At 35.6% G+C, this 22,994-nt stretch overlaps 1 protein-coding gene across 3 annotated transcripts in view; it reads left to right on the top strand.

Moving 5' to 3' along the window:
• The window catches only part of PPP2R2A (protein phosphatase 2 regulatory subunit Balpha), an 89,814-nt gene that overhangs the window by 59,009 nt on the left and 7,811 nt on the right, over window positions 1-22,994 (top strand). For all 3 annotated transcript variants that reach the window (XM_013061798.2, XM_004763238.2, XM_045069502.1), the window contains 4 exons: window positions 13,392-13,557; window positions 19,837-19,949; window positions 21,093-21,270; window positions 22,699-22,863. In XM_013061798.2, coding sequence (XP_012917252.1) covers window positions 13,392-13,557; window positions 19,837-19,949; window positions 21,093-21,270; window positions 22,699-22,863 — 622 coding nt within the window. The remainder of the gene's footprint in view (window positions 1-13,391; window positions 13,558-19,836; window positions 19,950-21,092; window positions 21,271-22,698; window positions 22,864-22,994) is intronic.

Genomic DNA, 22,994 nt, shown 5'->3' on the forward strand with positions numbered 1-22,994 from the left:
AGGTCTTCATTCAGTTCAGTATATATTTCAGCCTGGTGATCCTGTAACATTTTTTGCTGTCATTCGGTAATACTTTTCTAACTAATATGTTCTTAAAGTTTTCTGTTTGATAGAATCTCTTGATAGAAGCAGTCATGTAGGGAAATTGAGGCACAAGGATAAGATGATTTCCATGAGGCATCCTACCTCTTGTGTTTTGATATCCAATCAAGTGTTCATAGCATGTCCTGAAATAGGTCTTACTAATTTATTGCCATAGCTTGTATGTTAATAGCTTTTCACAACAAAGTAGTTGGTGGGATATATTTTTTTGATAATGAAAATATCAATACAGTTGTTCTTGGGAGATTCCAAGCCACTGTTAGGTGTGCTTGGTTTCTGTACTTTTTAGGGGAGCTTTGTTTTTATGGGTGCTCAAATTCGGTGGTTTGCAGTTGTTGAAATAGCAGGTTTCCTCTTGACTTTGGATTGCTGAGATCTTCAGTTTTCTCTAAGGCTTTCTGATGTACATGATAAGTTAAAGTGTGTGGGGAGTGATTTTTTAAAGGAATAATTAAGGAGAAACGTGAGAAGGAGAATTTTTCCTTTTTTCAGTTCTTCCTAGATTATTGTATAGCCTTTGGTTTTTGTTTTCTATGAGTGCTAGTAATTTGCCAGGATTTTTCTCCCCTCTGTCTCTTTCTGTCTCTCTCTGTTTGTTGCTTTGTGGTATTCCTAAAGCTGCTCAACAGGATATAGAAGAAACCTTAGAAATCATGCTTATCACAAAAGATGGGTGGGGGTTTAAAAGATTGAATTTTCTTCTTAAATTATTTGGAAAGACTAGAATGGGGCTCAAAATCAACAAGATGTTGTTTAACAGAATTTAGTATTATCTATACAAAGGAGTTGATCTAGTTTGATGTTTAAGTGAAGGAATAGAACCCACTCACTGTTCTAGGGTGATGTGGTAGCATTCACTTAACATGGTGTATTTACTGAGCGCCAGTCAGAACAGCAAATTCAGCAGTGCCAGTGAGGAATGGTCAAAGTGACTGATTCTGTAATAGCCGGGAGAAGAGATGATTTAGAGTCTTGATGTTTAGAGATATGCGTGAGAAGAAAATGATTAGTTTACTTTGTATGTGGAAATAAATGCACAAGAGCTGGATGCCCTTCTATCAGGAATATTATAGAAAGAATACACTAGAAGTTCAAGAAAATACCACTGTGGTATCTTCCAAATCAACATATCTATTAAATGAGGTTTCTTTTCTAAGCTACCAGGCTTTCACTATCTCCCCCCCCCCCAATTCTCTGTTTGACCTAAGTTTGTGTTTTTCAGAGTGCAAAATACTGGAATTACTGGGGGACATATATTTCAGATGCAGATTCCTAGGCTGTGTCTCTGAACCACTAAATCAGAATGTCTGGAAGCACGAGATTCCACTTTTATTTATTTATTTTTTTTTAAGTCCTTTGGGAACTTCACCTGATAGAAAATGTGAAATTGAAATTGTCTATATTCCACTACCAGGGTAATGGAAATATAAAATATAATATAAATATATATATAATATAAATATAATATAAAATATAGCTTCAGGTTTATATTATCTAAAAATACATTTAAACTGTTTTCCCAAGGTAGATCTTATGATACATAGAGAAAAATGCACAGAATCACAAGTATATAGTTCTGTGAATTTTCACAAAACACACTTGTCTCTCTCTTCCCCAGATCAAGAAATGGTATATTACTGGCATTTCAGAAGCCTTTTCTCTTCTTTCTTATCACTACTACCCTCTACCAAAGCTAACTGTGAACTTGTTTTGCCTGTATTGAACTTTATATGGTGCATTCATAGAAATTAAATGCTAAAATTTACAGGGTTTTTCAAGGGCTCTCCACCTTTGGTGTCATGGATTTCCTCCACCCTGGTCAATTCTGTGGACTTCTCAAAATGTCTTAGATGCATAAAATACATAGAAGGAAACTATATTGAAAAATATTTTCAAGGTTAAAACACATTGAGTAATATGTATTCTTTGTGGACAACAGCTTGGGTGTGATTTTAAAACCTGTCATTTCTATATTGACAAAGTCACAGGTACTCCTAATGATGATTTATCGCCTCTATCCATAATTAGAAGAAATGCCGAATTTCAGCTGGACATTAGTGGGATAAATACTTGCACCATATCCAAGTTCACAAAATCCCTGGGTTCTGTCCATGGATAAGATAGTAATAGGGCCCCAATTTAACAGTCCCTAGTAATGTAATCTTCTTTTACCAATAAAGAGATTAGGGGCCCAGATGATGGGCCACAATCATACAGTTAATAAGGTGAACCCTTACTCTCTGTCCTGTTTCCCTGCCCATTTCGACCTGGGTGTAGCAGTAGTAGTTTTTCTGCCAGGCCTGCCAAGGTCGCTCAATCTTAATTATAAAATTTCACAGCAAAATAGTGAAGATGTATGCTTATTTCCTATCTGTGTCTCAGTGTATCACCAATTTATAAATGACTTGAAATCAGAGAAGATAATTCACTTTCTAAGATCACACAGCTAGCGAAGGTGGGTAAAAGCTAATGCTGTATAAATTGTTAGAATACCCACAACGTTGAGTATTGTTTTCAACAAATGAAAAAAATCTTTCTCTGCTAAGTAATGAGACTTAAGTGGTATAAATCACACAGGAAAATCAGGTTCATCCCTTTATAATAATGAGGAAAGTACTGGATCTTAGCTTTTTAATAGTAGCCATTAATGAGTGATGTCTTCACACTCTGTGGTAGGCTTAAGGAGGGAAAAATTAAAAAGAGTTTGAATTGATAGTTTAAATACCTGGAGAAGTTGTCATCTTCATTTCTGTTTGTTCATGGATTCATCCAGCAACCTCACCTCATTCATCTGTCTGTCTCCACATTTCTGTCCAACCAGCTGTCACACACTTACCAACTACCTATTAACTTTTGAGGTTCTATCTCATTTAGAATATTACATTTTTCAAATGTGGATTATCATTTAAAGTACCTTTGCTGATTGCTGAGCTTGTCAGAATGATGGTCACTAAACAACTGTTAGACAAAGTAGGATTCATTTAAGTGTTATTTTTCTTAACAGTAGATTAGATCTTCAAAGGATATTTTGACATATTAAAGTAAAATTACTTTTCCACTTCACCTCTTGTCCAGAAATTTGAGTTAACCATATTTCTTATATTGTCCTTCCCAAATCCCAACAGCAACAAACAGATCAAAATCTATGAAACTAATAATACCCAGTAATTTTAGAATTTACTTTTACTTCCCTCTTCTATCGTCTCCACAACATCATACAATACTACTACATTGTATTTTTCTCCTACTACTTCATTGTATTTATCTCCTAAGTAATTTTTTATCTCTAATTAAAAAGTCATGGGGATGCCTTGGTGGCTGTCGATTGGACGTCTGCCTTTGGCTCAGGTCCTGGGGTCCTGGGATCAAGTCCCAAATCGGGTTTCCTGCTCAGGGGAGAGTCTGCTGCTCCCTCTCCCTCTGTGCTGTCCCTCTATCTCAAGTAAATAAACACAATCTTAAAAAAAAGTCATCATACTCATTGTAGATAATGTAGTAAATAAGGACAAAGGTGCAAAGAAAATATCTGCAACCACCAAACAAAAACAAACACTTTTGGTGTGTTTTTAAGTTTATCTTTCTAAAATGATGTTATAATATATTTAGGGTGGTGTGGTTTTTTTCTCCCTTGCATAATGTATGTAAAGACCTTTCATATTGTTAAAGATTCTGAATCATCATTTTTTTTTTAAAGATTTTATTTATTTATTTGACAGAGAAAGATCACAAGTAGGCAGAGAGGCAGGCAGAGAGAGAGGAGGAAGCAGGCCCCCAGCTGAGCAGAGAGCCTGATGAGGGGACTCGATCCCAGGACCCTGGGATCATGACCTGAGCTGAAGGCAGCGGCTTAACCCACTGAGCCACCCAGGTGCCCCCTGAATCATCATTTTTAATGATTATATGGTATTCCATTACTGATTCCATTTACTAATTTAATGTAGTCTCTATTTTTAGATACTACGTAGAGTGTTTTATTTCTTGTTTTCTATCATAAATGACGCTATAAAAACATTCTTTTGGTGGAATTTTTGAAGAACTAATTACTGTTCAGAACCTTCTAGAAATTAAGTAGCTGGATCTAAGCTACTTTTTAGTCATATTGGCCAGATCTCTTAGTAAATTTTACCGATTTATACTTCAACCAAAAATTCCTCAGTAGAGATAAATAAAATTGATAGTTGAAAACACATTTTTTACTGGGTTTTAGTTTTACCTAACCTCAATACTTGGAGTTCTTAAAATTGTTTGCTCTATGCCCTGTTTTTCTGTTGGTGTGTTTGTTAAAATGATTCTTATAGGCCACGTGTTGTGAGGAGAACAAGTTTTTTCATTAGGCTGTGTTTTTCAGTTTTGTAGATTGACTGCCTTTAACTTTTGTTCACTTTTTTGTTTTTGTTGCTTTCCTGATTCTAAATTACTTAGACATTTACTCACATATCATTTGTCCCATTCAGTTCATTATCTGGTTGAAATTTATTACCCTTAATAATACGTTTTCAGGATCTTCCCCTCCTCTTACTTTCTGTGCCTACTCCCAAATTGACAGGCAGGTGATTCCAACATACTTACTGAATATCTTTTCACAATGATTGTTTTAAATGTATCTTTATGAAACAATTTTTTTTTTTAAAGATTTTATTTATTTATTTGACAGAGAGGGAGGACAAGCAGGGGGAGCAGCAAAGGGTGAGGGAGAAGCAGGCTCTCCACTGAGCCAGGAGCCCGACACACAGGGGTGTATACTAAGACCTTGGGATCATGTGTGACTTGAGTCGACGGCACACGCTTAAATGACTGAGCCACCCAGGCTCCCCTCATTTTTCCTGTATTGTAATTGAGTTGTATAAACAGATTTTAAAATTCATTGAAGTTGCTTCTTTCTCATATATCTCTTTATGTTCTTTTCAAAATAAATGACTTGGTCAGAATAAAGCGTGTTGGAGGTTTCCTAATTTGAGAAACTGACTTAAGGCTTCTTGATTTTGAGGCCATTATATGTTTAGCTGTATCATGTTGTTTCTAAACTGCATGATGTGGATGGATTGGACTTCCTGTCTATCTGGAAGAAAAACTGATACTTGAACATTACCCACTTTCTCTTTTAATTCTCAAAACTGCCCTGTCACACCAAAGGGAGTGAGGATAAATTCTGTTTAACACGTGAGGAAATTGAGGTCTGAAGATTTTATATTTAATGAATCTGTGAGGTAAAAACACACAAAATTAGTAGAAAGAATTCTTTCTTCCCCTTTTTTTTTTTTTAAATCTAGCATTAAGTGGGGTCCATCTGCTGAATCTTGAAACTCAACTCCTTAAGAGTCTAAAAAGTTATCTATAAAGTGCATGTTTCTTAGTATAGTATGTATATAGTAGGCACTCAGTGAAGGGGCACAACTTACTGAATATAATTTAGTAAGTTCCTGCAAAATCTTGAGGTATTCCACCACTGTCACTGTTATTGGGGTCAGCTCAGAAAATGTTTGAAATTTCTTTTTTTGTTTTCTATTTACATCATTGATGTATTGATGTTGTGATTTGATTTATTCTAGAAAGTTCCACTTGTTTGCATTGATAGTGGCTTGTTATCAGATACAAATTGATTTATCTCACTGTCCATGAAGGGTCCTTTTCACAAGTCTCTAAAACTCCTTAAACTACTTCCAAATAGAAAACAAATTATTCCCTGACAAACGTAAGATTAAAGTAGCATTACTAAACAGTAACTAAGTTTTAGTAGTGTTGTTTGGAAGCTTAAAAAATATCCATTCTCATTTATATGAAATGATTAAAGTACAGTTCATTTTTACTAAAACTTACGTATTGTTCAAGGAGCAGAGGAAATCCTCCATTTTCAGAGTATCATCTAAAAAGGAGGAAGTTAGTAAAAGCACAGTGCAGTTATTTATATTTAGAATTAACTGTTAATGGACTATCGGGTGATGTTCTTTTCCAAGATTATTTTTAATTCCTAATACTTGATTTGTTTATCATGGAAAGTGTGAACAAATGTATCATTTTCACAAAGAAAAAGATAAAAATCCAAAATCATCCCATCTCATGAATAAAAACCAATTGGTGCATGTTCTGGTTTTTTTTGTTACTGTTTTGCAGAATGAGAATCATGTTGAACATGTCATTCTGTAACTTTCAGTTTTTATATCTATTGATGTTTACTCAGGTTTACTCAAGTTAATCTAAGTGAAGTGATGAGACTGTTAAACAACTGTTGAAAGGAAAGGAATACATGTGTAGTTGGAAGAATATGTCCAGTCTGTTTTTATAACAAGTGACAAAAGTGCCAATAAAAATGTTGCTTTTGGGCACCGCAGAGAATGGGTATCAGGAAGTGTTGTGCCTAAGTTAAGATGGTTGAGAAACATTGATTAGCGATTGAATGTAGTTGGCTCTGTAGTATTTCATAAGTCACTTGATGGACATTGAAGTTGTTTATGCATTAAGTTGATATATCTTTGCATATATTATACTTTGAAGTGGAATTGTTGAGTATCTGTATTTTTTAAGGCTTTCAGTAAGTATTGACATTATCCAGAAAGGCTGTAAAAATTTATATTTCTGCTAGTAGTATATGATTTTGCCCATATTTCGAGGAACATTAACATTTTTTTATTCATCAGTTTAAGGACAAAACACTGTTTCTTAATTTTGATTACTGATGATCAGTTATACATAAATATCTCACCATTTTTTATGTAAATTGCCAACTTTTGACCTTTGCCATCTTTCAAGGAAAGGTGTTAATATTTTTCTTAGTGATTTTTAAGGACTTTTTATACATGAAAGACCGTAACCTGCTATCATAAGATACAATTTTCTTGCTAGTATGCTTCTTTTAATCTTTAAATATTTATTTCTTAAGTTAGATATCAGCCTTTCTCTGCTCTTTGCTTGTGATTTATACTAAAAAGTTCTTCTTCACTGTCAAGATACATAGAAATTCACCATTGTTCTTTTCATTTTGATGCTTTTACTTATTTTTAAGAATTTAATTTTTCCTTCTGGATTTTACTTCTGTATAAGAAATGAAGCTCAGTCCTCTTGGCCAATGGTTGGTTGGTTCTAACACCATTGAATTTTATTATTGTTTTATAAATTTTGTTTTGGTTTGCTTAAACCTCAGGGGCCTACTTGAGTGCATGACATACCATAGCAAGGTCCTCTCTTCAAGGAAACGAACCCATACACATAGGTGTGCAGACGCACGTACTTTGCACATCACCTCCTCCTCATGTGGATAAGTGTGTTCTTGTAGATATGTATTTTGTTTTTGTGTGCTGAATTCTTACTCAACTATAGCAAAATATTCTGTAACCATTTCTAACTATATGATACAGTATTGCCAACCATGTATATGTTGTTGTACAACAGATCCCTAGAAAATACCCCTCAGCCCTGTATAACTGAAACTCTATAACCACTGAACAACTTCCTGCCCCCTTTCTCCTCCCAGCCCCTGAACTGCCATTCTCACTTGCTGTTTCTACGAAGTTGGCTACTTTAGATAACCTCATATATGTAGAATCACGAAGTATTTGTCTTTATCTGCCTGGATTGTTTGATTTGGAATTCTTTCCTCCTGGTTCTTCTAAGTTGTAGCATATGATAGGGGTTCCTTTTTATAAGGCTGAATAATACTCATGTGTATGTCACATTTTCTTTATTCATTTGTCCATCAGTGAACATTTTAGTTTGCTTCTACCACATAGCTGTTGTGAATAATCTCTTTGAGATTTTGTTTTCAGTGCTTTCAGATATATACCTAGAAGCAGAATTGCTGGATCACAGAGTAGTTTTATTTCAAAAAATCACTCCTGGTACTGTTTGCAAAGTGGCTGCACCTTCTGTGTGCTATGTTTATTTTTATACTTTATTGAAATATACTCAAAAAAGCACACAAAGCATTAGGAGATTATTACACAGCACACATCTAGGTCAAGAAAGATGGACCACCTGGGTGGTTCAGTTGGTTAAGTGTCCAGCTTGTGATTTTGGCTCAGGTCATGATCTCATGGGTTGTGAGATTGAGCCCCAAGTGGAACTCTGTGCTCAGTGGGGAGTCTGAGATTCTCTCTCCCTCTGCCCTTCCACCCGCTCACCTGTGTGTGCTCTCTCTTCGTCTCTCTCTCTCTCTGAAAGAAATATATAAATCTTTTAAAAAAAAGAAATAGAACTTCCTGCCCTTCTTCATAGCCCTTCTCATTCCCCTTCTACTGATTTCTTCTTCCTCCCCCTAAAAACCTATTTATAATCCTGTCTTCTAACACTTAGTTTAATCTATAGTTTTAGAACTTTCTATAAATAGAATCTGGCAGTAAGTGTTGGGTCTGGCCTTTTGTCTCAGTATTACCTTTGTATAGAAATAATTTTCTCTCATTCATTGCTGTATAATTTCTTTTGTATTGCTTTATTACAGTTTATCCATTATGTTGTAGAGTGTACATTTTGGTTGTTTCAGTTTGTGGCTATTAAATGCAGCTGTGAATACTCCTGATTATGTTTTTTAGTAATATAATCATGCATAAAATTATGTCATGGGGTAGACAGAAGAGTAAGAAGTGGTTCTTCCAGTCTTATTTTCATGAACAATATATGAAAATTATGGCTGTTCCACATCTTTGCCAATGCTTCATTATTGTCAGTCTTTTTAAAATTTAAAATATTTTTGGAGGTTTTAAGTATATCATACTGTAATTTTAATTAAAATTTGTTGGAAGAATTTTTCACTCTGTGTCTTACCTTTTCCCTTTCCTCAGTGGTGGATTTTGATAAATAGACATTATTAGTAGAATAACACAGTACAGTATCAATGATTTCCTTGAGCTTACTGCTTTTTCTGCCTTGCATCAGAAATACTTCTCTACACCAAGGTCCAGGAAGACATATGTGCCAGATCTTTTAGACGTGTGCTTGTCTATTATGGTAGTTACTTGCTCCATGTGACTATTTAAATTCTGATTAATTAAAATTAAGTTTCATGTTCATTTCCTTAGTCACAGTAACCACATTTCATAAAACAACATGTGGTTAGTGGCAACCATATCGGACAGCACAGATACAGACTTCCTGCTACAGAAAGCTGTATTGGGCATTGTTATCCTAGAACCTGATTATTGAGCATTTATATTTGTATTTTTTTTTAAAGATTTTATTTATTTATTTGACAGAGATCACAAGTAGGCGGGGAGAGGCAGGCAGAGAGAGAGGAAGGGAAGCAGGCTCCCTGCCGAGCAGAGAGGCCAATGCGGGGCTCTATCCCAGGATCCTGGGATCATGACCCGAGCTGAAGGCAGAGACTTTAACCCACTGAACCACCCTGGCGCCCCTATATTTGTATTTCTGATTCACCTGGAATCAATTTATAAGACTGGTTTGGGGTAGCAGGGGTCGTCGAGGTTCATTTTCCTTCCTTCCTTTCTTTCTTTCTATTTTTTTTTTTTAAGATTTTATTTATTTATTTGACAGAAGAGAGATCACAAGTAGGCAGAGAGAGGGGGAAGCAGGCCTCCTGCTGAGCAGAGAGCCCGATGCAGAGCTCCATCCCAGGACCCTGAGATCATGACCTGAGCAGAAGGCAGAGGCTTTAACCCACTAAGCCACCCAGGCGACCCGAGGTTTATTTTCTTATATATGAATAGCAAATTAACCAAAACCATTTAATGGTAAGACCATCCTGGTTCATCAGTGCTACTTTGTTGTAATTCAGGGCTATTTCTGGGCCTTTTATTCTCTTCCATTGGTTTATTTGTCAATACTGTGTGAGTACCACGCAGTATGTCATTACTTTGTTTTAAAACTTGGTCATGATATAGTATCTTTTATATATTTATGTATTTTGTTTGTTGAAATGTGTGATTTCATTTTTTTTGTACTGTGTGTTTTCAGTATATAGGAAAAATACTGTATCTCACATCTCATTCAATATCCTCTTGTTTTAAATGAAGAGCTATGTTTTCAAGATCCTGTTGTCTTACTATATGTACCTCTAACCCATTTCTTCTGATTTCTGCACTGTACTCTAATTACTGGGTTAATTCCAACCTCCTTTACCATACCAGCACCAGCTTTTATTCTTTTTGGTCATCTATTGAATGCGTGTTATGCCAGGCACTATTACATGTATTGAAGGATAAAGCACTTCTAAATTTATTTTATTTATTTTCATATATAAAAATATTTTATTTAACTGTATATATAATTCTATAAAGAGATTGGTTAAGAACGTAAGTTCTCAGAGATTGTAACAAGCTACGATAAAGGGAGTTGCAAACAGCTATGCAAGAAAACACAAATATACAGCATTTCTACAATGTGTTGATTCTCTATGTAGAATTTTTAAAACAAAAAAGCATTCTGTGATGCATTTTTGGGGGGGCACAGTGTTAAGAACAGGGAAATTATATTTCCTTTTCTTCATATTTTGTTCACGGTACTTCGTGTGTACTTCCTCACTGTCATGATCATTACAATAATACAAACGCATCCCTCTCCTAGTTTTAGGCAGAATCTGATTGCTCACTTAAGGCAAAAGCTCACAACTCTCTGCAGTCTCCATTTATGCATCTCTTTTATGGCTGCTGCCTTTTGTTACTGCTGCTGTCATTTTTGCTGCTGTTCTTTGTTCTTGTTGATTTGTCTTTAAAAATTCTTTCACTGTAATTTTAGTGGAATTTCAGGGGTGTGGATGCTAATATATGAGCCCAGGCTGGTATTTTTAACCTTGTAGACATAACTTTCATTTTTTTTTTTTCTGTTGAAAAGCAACAGTGCTTCTTAAAATCCATTAAGACTGCTAATCACCTCCATGGTTTTGTTTTCTATTCTGTAATAGATCATGTTTAGACCCCTGTAGTAATTATTGAGTCTTTAGGATGATGATGTTTTTTTCTTTAATTTTTTAGAAGATATGTTCATATGTTTGTGCTTTTCTTACTTTTATGTTGTGACCTATATAGATACAGTTTTTACATATAGAACTATATGTGCTTGCCATTAGTTCTTTATATTGCTTACCTAAGTTATGTGGACCTTAGTTTCTACTTTAAAGTTTCACTTACATAAGTTACTTGAAAGTAGAGATGCTGTGTTTTTCAATCTTCATACTTCTAGAACCTGATGTGTACATAGTACCATAGTTTCTTGTTTAAATTCAAAACATAGCATTTATGCTAAAAATCAAATTGCTATTTTAGTTTTTTTTGGAGAATAACATGACAAACTATTTATATACATATAATGTATTATTTGTTTCAGGGGTACAGGTCTGTCATTCTTCAGTCTTACACAATACACAGTGCTTACCACAACACATAGCCTCCCCAGTGTCCATTACCAAGTCACCCCATCCTTCTTACCACCTCCACTTCAGCAACCCTCCATTTGTTTCCTGAGAGTAAAAGTCTCTTATGTTTGTCTCCCTGTCTGGTTTTTGTGTTGTTTCATTTTTTCCTCTTGTCCCCTATGATCCTCTGTCTTGTGTCTCAGGTTCTACACATCATTGAGATCATATGATTGTCTTTCTCTGATTGACTTATCTCACTTAGCATAATACCCTCTAGTTCCAGCCACATAGTTGCAAATGGCAAGATGTCACATTTTTTGATGGCTGTGTAATATTCCCTTGTGTATATATATCCCATCTTCTTTATTCATTTATCTATCGATGGACATACATGTGGACTCTTTCCATAGTTTGACTATTCTGGACATTGCTGATATAAACACTGGGGCGCATTGGATTACTACATTTGTATCTTTGGGGTAAATACCCACCCAGTGATGCGATTGCTGGGTCATTTTCAACATTTTTAAGGAACCTCCATATTGTTTTCCAGAGTGACTGCACCAGCTTGCATTCCCACAAGCAGTGTGAGAGAGGTTTCCCCTTCCTCTGCATTCTTACCAACATCTGCATGACAAACCTTTTAAAACAGCAGTTTTCCATAGAAGGCTTATGGAATTTCTCTAAATTAGTATTAGCATATATATATTTAATAGATAGGGTTATTTGATTTGGTGTGTAAGTATGATAATGAGACTAAGGTTCGAATCTGCAGTGTGGATTATGTTTTATGGTATCCCCTACATTCTTTATATTGGCCAACTCAATAATTGATATTGCTATCAGAGGGTTCAAATATAACTAGGATTATGAATGACAATCCAGATAATCAAACTACTGGGAAAAAAAAAAACCCAAAACATGATTTTAAGATGATGATTCAATAAGGTTTTCTTTCTATATGGAGAACAGTAACTAATGAGCCATTCTTATAATCAGGTAATCGTAAACATTTCACTTGATAAATTCACTTTTACTTTAAAGTAATTGACTGTCAGTAATATCTTTCCGTTATAAACTGTTTTCCCATAGGTTCTTAGAACTAGACTTTTAATGTTTTTGATGGAAAGATTTTTAGTTATGTGGTAATAGGTTGAAAAGATGAAATTCTTTCATGGTTCTGATTTTCACTTTTGCAAAGGTATTAGGGTTAACTGAAGAAGTTCACAAGTAGTCTGTATCCAATAGCTTAAACTGTATTCACTCACACTGATAACTAAATGAAAGAAATCAGTGTGTGCTAGGCTCATAAGAAGGCAGACTTAAGGAGGGGAAACAATTGTTGATGGGTTTGTGGAATGAGGTTCGTTGGGTAATGCTGAATGTGAGTTACTCTTTAGTGAGTAACAGAGCTCTGTAACAGTGGTCTTGGGGTGGGAAGTCAGGGTCAGATAATGACATTACATTGCTGAGAGCTCTTGAGAATTTTTCAGCAGTGAAATGACTTAAAGGCAGGCATGAGAAAGGAAGACGAGGACAATACATCATAATAAATAACTGATTGACCCTAAAGTGGGTGGAGAAAGAGTGCTGTGGCCAGCTGATTCTGCTTATCTTACTTAATCTTCCCTTTTTATTAATTTTATTTAATCTTACCTTTTCAGATGTGCTCCCTTATTAAGGATGCTTAGATTTTTTTTTTAATAGTTCTCTACTGTGTGTTAATGGCAATTAATAATCAAATGATCATATTTTAATGTCACTTTTCCTATTGAATGGGCTTAATTGTTATTAGGCTTTATTAAGCTTTTCCCTTTTTGAGGGGAGCTGTTTTACTTATTCCTTGAAGGCCTTAAATATAAAAAACAATATAATTGTATTTAAGATGCAAGTAATTAACCAGCATTTTACAAGGTCTGTAGGAAATTGATTGCATGTTTATTTTTTGAAATATTTTTCAACAATGGTCCAAATATTTTTGTTTCCATTTTAGAACAAAATCCAGTCTCATAGCAGAGGAGAATATAATGTTTACAGCACCTTTCAGAGCCATGAACCAGAGTTTGACTACTTGAAAAGTTTAGAAATAGAAGAAAAGATCAACAAAATTAGGTGGTTACCCCAGAAAAATGCTGCTCAGTTTTTATTGTCTACCAATGGTAAGTGTTAATTTTTTTCCTTTTTATGCCCACTATCTACATATGTCCTGTAGGATACTTAGCCCTTTACAAAGAGGAATAGGTGTTCGGAGATTTCCGCAAATAGACACTTGGAAATATGTCTTCCCTATAGGGAATGTGTAAATTCTTCTTTTTTGTCTTCCATTTTTAAATTCTCTTCTTAGTTTTTAAATTCCACAAAAAGGTCCTCAGGTGTCTGTTTTCTTATATATTTTCTTATAATTTTCCACTATAGACTGTGCATACATAGTCTGTAGTGGGAAAAAAAAAGGGACTTGATCATTGGATTTTAGATCAGGTATGGCTTGTCCCAGCTTGGCTTACAAGCCTTGGAGAGGTTATAGCACTTGAGTTACACTTTCCTTGTCAGCAAACTGGAGATGGTAATATCTGTGTAGTAGTATTGTTATGGGTAGTAAATAAAATTCCTGGTATGCGTAGTAAGTTCTCATAAATGTTAAAGTGTGCCTAAACTCTCCAAAGAATATCTCAAACTATAAATATAAAATACTTCGTCAAAGGATGGTTTCCATTCCAGGATACTTGGCAGAGGAGCACCCTTCCTACTTTATCCATTGTACAGTAAGGATACAAACTGGAATCTGCATTCTGCCTTCTTCCTAACAAACCTCAGGGTTGGGAGAAGATTTCTTCTTAGTCTGCTCAGGAAAAGTTATCAAATAAGAGAATACCAGAATTTAAAGTACTTCATGACAATTTGAAGAACATTTCTTTTTTAAGATTTTATTTATTCATGAGAGACAGGGAAGGGAGAAGCAGGCTTCCTGTGGAGGGAAGCTGGATGCCAGCCTCAGTCCCAAGCCCCTGGGATCATGACCTGAACCACACAGGCACCTTCTTTTTGTTCTTCGAAATTTTTTTCTTCTGGGTTTTTGTGACTTGGTTAATTCTCGGGGGCTTGGGTCTGAAGATAACTGTTAGAGTGATTGAGGGGGACTTTTAGGTTCTGGTTAGCCATTGTCTGTAATAAAAGTTTAAATTAAAACTTTATTGAGGCTGATATATAAGGCACTGTTAATGAAATCAGATTTTAATACTTGGTAGACCTTACTTACCATTCTTTACCATTTGCTGATTATAAACTCGGGAAACTTCTGGGGTGACATGGTGGAAAATGCAAAGTGCCCCTTTCATCCTGTTTAGGCCTCATCACCCACTTTTTCAAGTTCTTAAAAGTGTATTCCTTAACACAGTGTCATTAGCTAACACCTCAAGTTTACTTCCTCTTAGATGTCCGTCTTGTTTTTCTGATGGTCAAATTTCTCCCCAGCCAGTCCACCAAAACCCTCTACCCCCTCTCTTCTCATATCACTGTATTTGCCTCTCTTCTCCTTACTAAAAGAAAAATAAATGATTTAAAGCTTAGGACTTAGAGCATTATAGATGGAGGAATTGTGTTTATTCCTATTGTATGTTGGCTTCTAATCTTCGTTCAGTTTTCATTTATATGGTAAACTGAGCTGTTTCAAGTAGCACTTCAGATACTTTTATGTGCTTTTATTGAGCACATAAAATCATAATCTAATCATTATATGGTTTCTACTTTTGGAAATAAATGCCCCCAGTAAGTGTGATGGGAAATAGATAATTCATAATTCTTAATTTTTGCAGTTCATTTCTTATGGCATAAATTACTTTCCTTTTTATAAAGGGAAATATTTAAAATATAGGCTGAACAAGGATAAGGGAGCCCTATGTACCCATCAGGCAGCTTCAGCAGGTCTGAGTTCATAACCAGTTGTTTTTTCAGATACTTCCACTTCCCCTCCTTCTCAGTATTGTTCGGAAACAAATCCCATTTCAGTTCATTTATGGATTAAGTCTTAATTGCCTTTTAACTTCTCTGTTGATACTCAAATTTGTCTTCCATGCAGGTTTCCACGTGCTCTCTGATTTGAAATACACAAGGCAGTGTTTAGCCAGACAAGCTTTTCTAGTCAGTAAGCTCTTCAAAGGCTCAGTGGAGGGAGAGGTCACTGGGAATTCCAGTGGTTGGGTCTCAAGTATGTGACTCTATGTAATAATTTTCTCTAGACGGAAACAGCAGTCTCTCCCCAATATGTTTACCATGTAAATTTTGAGTCCTTGATTAATAATACAAATTATTTTAAAGGGCACTGCACAAGGCATTGTAGGTTTCTGTCTTTTGTTGTTACTGTTAAGGAATAGTTAAAAAAAAATACATTTATTTGGGGCTGTGTAATTTTTTATTTATTTTATTTTATTTTATTTTAGCTAGAAAATAGAGCCCATTTTGGAAGCATGAAACCAGTGTGGGAATGTTACAGACGTCTGTGTCTGGATGTGGTGGGATGGGGAAAGGATGGAAGGACTAAAGCTTAAGCAGTATCTGGAAAGCTTTATTGTTAAAGAAGACAGAAATGATCATGGGAGAATGTCAGCAGCGCTTAAATCTAAGTAATAATTTTTATATTATTTGGTATAGTTGTCTCTGTGAGATTGAGCAAAATAATACCTCTCCCCCACATATAACAGCAGGCCTTTCCACTCATAAAAGATGAACTCCTGGGGGAGATTGATGGAAAACAGAACTAAACATATCACCTGTGATTGACCGAAAGTAATCTTTCTTTCTTTTGTCTTTGCTTTGGCTTTCCACGGTCATCATAAACTGTCCCATGTCTCCCAAATCGGTTTTACTTAAATAACTTCATAGTTTTAGTTCATTTAATGTTTCTTCAGGTGGATGTACTCTTTCTCTTTCATCTCCTTTTGCTTTCTCTGAGTTCTCTTCAACTCTTCCTCATTCCAGTAATGTCCACCTCTAACTTGTTGACCGTGGGTCTTGTATATATGAGTAATAAAAAGTTTACGAGTAAAGTGTATTTTAACAGCTTGTTGTTAAGAATCTTTTTAATCATAAATAATCATAAAGCTGCATTCCCACAAAGGAAACATGGTAGCGTGGTCTTCCCTGTCCCAATCCTCTTGTTATGGTGAGACCAACACTGGGGCTTATGGACTTTAAGAACCCTCTTTACATGTTAGGGTTTTTGGTTTTTTTTGTTTTTTTTTTAAAGGTTTATTTGTGTGAGAGAGAGAGAAAAAGAGCATGAGAGGGGGGAGGGGCAAAGGACGGGGGAGAAGCAGACTACCATCTGCTGAGCAAGAAACCCTACTCAGGACTCACTAAAGGGTGGATCCCAAGACCCCCGCATCATGACCTGATTAAAAGGCAGATGCTCAACTGACTGAGCCACCCAGGTGCCCTTACTTGTTAGTATTGGCACTTCAGGGAAACACCATAGAGCGGTGGTTCTTAACCTTTTGGAAATGACAGATTTGAGGAATCCAGTAATCACCTTATAGAAAAATATGTATATTTGCATAATTTTTCATGTAGTCTTATGGAGTTTGATTATTGTCACATTCCTCCAATAGGCCAAAAACTACAGCTAAAAAAGTCACTACTACAGAGTTTAAGAATTTGGTTTTTAAAAAAAATTGTTACACGTATTAAAATATTTTATTTCTGACCTGCCTTGTTCCCAAGCATTGTGCTGAAATTGTATAGTACTTTTCTATCCTGTTCATGTTATTAAATTTTTTTTTTTTTAAAGATTTTATCCATTTATTTGACAGACCGAGATCACCAGTAGGCAGAGAGGCAGGCAGAGAGAGAGGAAGAAGCAGGCTCCGTGCCAAGCAGAGAGCCCGATGCGGGGGCCCAATCCCAGGACCCTGGGATCATGACCTGAGCCAAAGCAGAGGCTTTAACCCACTGAGCCACCCAGGCGCCCCTATGTTACTAAATTTTTTAAACCCTTTTTTTTTTTCCCTCCCTTTTTAAAGATTTTATTTGACAAAGAGCACACAAGCAGGGGCAGGGGCAGAGGGAGTAGCAGGCTTTCCACTGAGAAGGATCCTGATGCAGCGCTCAATCCCAGGACCCCGGATCATGACCTTAGCCAAAGGCAGATGCTTAACCAGTTGAGCCACCCAGACTCCCCAATTTTTTTAACCTCTTAAGTGACAACTATTTTGGTAATACGTTTTAAAAATCTTTTTACCCATTTTGTCATGATTTAAAAAAAATTTTTTTTCTTCCTAAAACACTATTAGGAACCATAAACTAACTACATCTTATTTGAAAAGTTTGGTAAGTATATTGTGATTTCTTTATCTGGATCTTTGGTAAGGATGATGAATTTGGACAGGCTATCAGACAGTTTCGGAGATTGGGTAAGGAGAAGCTTTTCATCCTTATTTTTAGATAATTACACCGAAAATTAAGAGTTTAAGCTTGACTTACTACATTTGGGGACAAGTAGAATATCCTAAAATACATAAATCTTTACCTAGACATACCACATAGAAAACACATTACTAAACACATCTAAAACACATCTAAACCCTAGATTACTAGGGTTTAGATAAAATAGATTACAAGTTAGTAAAGTTAGCAGTGTTTTTCTTCTTATAGTACTTCATCCTTGCAAAGGGTGTCCACAGGGTTGGCTAGCACCCTCTTCACTACCAGGCAGAGAGAGGTGGTAGGCTTAGAGGAGTCCTGTACCTCTGTGTGAGACAATGTATTAGAAAGTGCCTCTATACACTACTTTTTTTTTAAATTGTCCCCTTTGGATTATAAAAGGACCATTAAGAATGTGATACTTTTATATGAATGCAATTCGAAGATTATAACCAAAATATTAAACATGCACAAGTCCGTAATGATTTAAATAAACAGTTAGTTGAATAAATAAATAAGCCGGGAGAGGAGATGCTTCTTATAGGAGAATTTCAAATTTATGAATGGATGCTCCTCACAGGGACTGTAACTTAATTGTTCCTTTAAGTGTGGACTGGACTTCAGAGATTCATTGCCAGAGACTAGAGTATGACAAGGGGGAAATTAACTCTGAAATGGAGAAACCTGGCAGATACTGCTTTAACCAAGTGAACGGAGCTATCATCTCCAGTGGGGAAGTCATGTTAATACTTTGTATACCTTCACTGCACCTCTGGTATTCTTCCTAAAAACCAGTGATCCCAGTCTGATCATGGGAAAACAGCAGACATACTGCATCGCTCTTCTGAGAACTGTCAGGATGATGAAAACTAAGGAAAGTCTGAGTAATTGTTAAAGGCAGAGAGACTAGGGAAACTTGACAAATAAATACAGTGTTACTTGGATCCTGGAACAGAAAGGGCTGTTAGGAGAAAACCTGGTGCATTCTGAGTAAAGTCTAGAGTTTAGTTGTAACATACAATGTTAATTTCTTAATTTTAACAAATATACCATGGTTGCTTAAGATGTTGACATTAGAAGAATTGGGTAAAGGGTAGAATGGAAACACTTTGGACAATTTTGCAACTTTACTGTAAGTCAAAATTTACTCCAAAATAAGCGTTTATTTAAAATATACTATTTTAAAAAATAAAAATACTATTTAATATATTCTTGATACTAGGAATTTTGTCTTAAAGAACTTGGGACACAGCTTTTAATTGGTCATTTTTTTTTCAGACCCAATACAACAGGGAAAGATAGATTCAAACAGAGGCATCCAGTCTTTGAAGGAATTTGTGGGGTCTTTGGTAGGATCTGTTAGAAATCCTAGGAGATAAAGGAAATGGATACTCCTTTATCCTTATTATTCTAGATGATAGGCTATAGAAATAACTCCGTTCTTCTTAAAAAAAAAAAGTGTATGTGTATATATGTGTTTGTATTTATAGACATGTAGGTGCTTAAACACACAAACACAACACCCTCTTCCAGGATTAATTAGTTTTAAAGGACAAGGACATGGCTGTGACTTGACTTAAATACCAAGTGGTATTTTGAGGGGCACCTGGGTGACTCATTCGGTTCATTGTCTGCTCTGAGGCCATGATCCCAAGGTCCTGGGATTAAGCCCAATGTCAGGCCTCTGCTCAGTGGGGAGCTTGTTTCTCTCTGCCTGCTGCTCTGCCTGCTTTTGCTCTCTCTTTCTCTCAAATAAATAAATAAATACAATCTTTCTAAAAAAAAATGGTACCTTGAGTGCCACTAATGTATAGTTTGTCATTTCTGTATTGTAGTTCTATGTATATGTGTCTTTATTCGCCAGGTAATAGGAAATTTGTTTTTTTATTAAGTCATATAAGAGATTGTATTCTTGGGATCTTTTCAGGTGACGTATGAAATAGTGTGTTTGAATATACCTTAAAATGTTTTCCTTCTATTAGCAGTATTCTTTTTTTGAGGACTTTTTTCATTTTTCTCTCCAGATAAAACAATAAAATTATGGAAAATCAGTGAAAGGGACAAAAGACCAGAAGGGTATAACTTGAAAGAGGAAGATGGAAGGTATAGAGATCCTACTACAGTTACTACACTACGAGTAAGTACTTAAGAAAAAATGATGGTAACTCTGATAGTGTTCTGTATTCATACTATATATTCTAGATCCTAAACAGAACTTGAATAGGATTAACGATGATTTGCCCCCTCCCAAAAAGTTTATAACCAGATAGAACATTAAAAATTCCTGTTTTGGGGCGCCTGGGTGGCTCAGTGGTTAGGCCTCTGCCTTCAGCTCAGGTCATGATCTCAGGGACCTGGGATCGAGTCCCGCGTTGGGCTCTCTGCTCGGCGGAGAGCCTGCTTCCTCCTCTCTCTCTCTGCCTACTTGTGATCTCTGTCAAATAAATAAATACAATTAAAAAAAAATTCCTGTTTTATTTTATTTCATTTTATTTATTTATTTTAAAAAGATTTTATTTATTTATTTGATTGAGAGACAGTGAGAAAGAGCATGAGCGAGGAGAAGGTCAGAGGGAGAAGCAGACTCCCCGTGGAGCTGGGAGCCTGATGCGGGACTCGATCCCGGGACTCCGGGATCATGACCTGAGCCGAAGGCAGTTGTCCAACCAACTGAGCCACTCAGGCGTCCCCCAAATTCCTGTTTTAAATAACTGTCCCACATAAAGGTCTGTCTGTGCCAGGGGGTGACCCAGGACCCTATGTGTTTTATACAATACCACACTGTTTTTTGCCCTTGCGGTTTGAATGTCAGCTATTCTGACCTTAAGTATCAAGATTAATTTGCTTTGGCGATAAGAGAGTAGGTAAAAATGGACCAGATACTCTAGTTCAAGCTAAGAAATACTAAGAATTAGATGTTCTGAGCTAATTTCCTCTTAGCCAGTCCAAACCAGAAACATCTTGCTTTGCAAGTCTCCAGCAGAAGATTGGAACTAGAAACCCCATCAAATTCTAATAATACTGCTATCTATAAAAGAAGGTAAATTAACCAAATTATTTCTTTTTCTTCTCATTTCAACACTTTAAAGATCAACATCAGTTGCTTTATAAAGCTAAATCTGTGTAATATTACACTATATAAACTACTGTACTACACTGTTATACTATATTATACTATAGTGTTCCCTCAAAAACTAGGATAAAGAACTGAGCCTTAAGTGTGCCATTGTAAATAGTGAGCATTTTGTAATGACTGTTTTTCATGTGTCTTTATTGACAGGTGCCAGTCTTTAGGCCCATGGACCTAATGGTTGAGGCCAGTCCACGAAGAATATTTGCCAATGCTCATACATATCACATCAACTCAATTTCTATTAATAGTGATTATGAAACATATTTATCTGCAGACGATTTACGGATTAATCTTTGGCATCTGGAGATTACAGACAGGAGTTTCAGTATCCGTTTGGTTTCTTTTTTTGGTGTTTGGTAAAGAAGACATGTTGTGCCCCATACTAGATTTATTTTCATCTCTCCGTGTATTTTTATTTCTTCTTTTTAAAAATAGCTTCTTACTTTATAACACTTTTTCTTTGTGTTTAAGTGATTAAATAGTGGGGGAAGTTCTTTGATAAAGACCATGATATATTGATTAAAAAATAGGATTCTTAGAATTTTAAGTACTATTATACTAAGTTTAGTACTTAGTACTAAATACTTGCTATAATACTACTATGTATATTAAATACAGTTTCACCTATAAAAAGTCTTTTTAATGGTTGAGTTTTTAATAAAACAAATTTGTAGAGTATTATCTGTAATTATAAAAATATTCTTAGTAAGGTCGGCTAAAGAAATTCTTAGAAGTCATCGTGGTATAAAGGCAATAGAAATTCTTCAGACGCCACTTTCGTTGTTTATATTATCCGAGATTTTTCTGTACATGTACAAGTGTGTGATACAGACATATCTGGCATACACAGTATACTGTATACATATAAACCTAGGATTGTTTATAAATATATTTAAGTATCTTTTTTTTAAAGGTCTTGTTACATGTAGTTATTGCTGCTAGTGTTAATGTAGTATTTTTTAAATAGACATCATCTGAAAAATCAGCACTTTACTGTAGTTCTTATTCTGCCCATAGTATATAAAAGAGCCTGTTTCCCTTCACCATTACCAGTCTAGTTAGTGAAAAGTCCTATTTATCAACTATTTATATTTCTTTTTGTTCTCATTTTTTCATTGAATTTATATACTTACTGGGGGTTTTGTTTGTTTTTAAAGCACTTTTTAAAAGATTTTATTTATTGATTTGAGAGAGAGTAAGAGAGAGTATGAGCGAGGAGAAGGTCAGAGGGAGAAGCAGACTCCCCGTGGAGCTGCGAACCCGATGCCGGACTCGATCCCGGGACTCCGGGATCATGACCTGAGCCGAAGGCAGTCGTCCCAACCAACTGAGCCACCTAGGCGTCCCTTAAAGCACTTTTTAAAATATTAAGTGAATCAGCTCCTTTGTGTTGCAGATAGGTTCCCTTTTTTACCCCCTTGAGGTTTTTTGCTTTTCATTTGTTTAGAATTTACACTGAGTCCTGTTAATATAGGAAGATAAACTTAATCAGTCTTTTCCTTATGGCTTCTGGGATTTGTATCATACTCAAAAAAAGAGGCTCATCTACATTCTAACATGGTTTCTTCTAAGATTTTTTTCCTGAAGCATTAGAAATTATTATCCCTCTGCTATTTGTACTCCTATAAGGAGTAGAATGCAATTCAAAATTAATACTTGTGGTTAAGTTTATGAATTAATTTCAAACTTGAGAAATGTAAAATTATATTTGCCCTTTATTCTAAGTGGAAATTCCTTAATAAATGCTATCCAGATATTGTGGATATCAAGCCTGCCAATATGGAAGAGCTAACAGAAGTGATTACGGCAGCAGAATTCCATCCAAACAGCTGCAACACGTTTGTATACAGCAGCAGTAAAGGAACTATTCGGTTATGTGACATGAGGGCCTCTGCTCTCTGTGATAGGCATTCTAAACGTAAGTGTTTTCTGTCTTTTTTTTCAAATGGCAACATTTTCTGCTTTTTGAAAGTGGCATCAGGCATAGTGACTACATTTACATGGGTTTACAGATCTGAAAACCTGTGTGCCCAGGGCCTCCTGTACCCT

This window comes from Mustela putorius, unplaced genomic scaffold (assembly GCF_011764305.1).
Source record: "Mustela putorius furo isolate JIRA1106 unplaced genomic scaffold, ASM1176430v1.1 tig00003937_pilon_pilon_pilon, whole genome shotgun sequence".
In the NCBI taxonomy this organism is placed as follows: domain Eukaryota; kingdom Metazoa; phylum Chordata; class Mammalia; order Carnivora; family Mustelidae; genus Mustela; species Mustela putorius.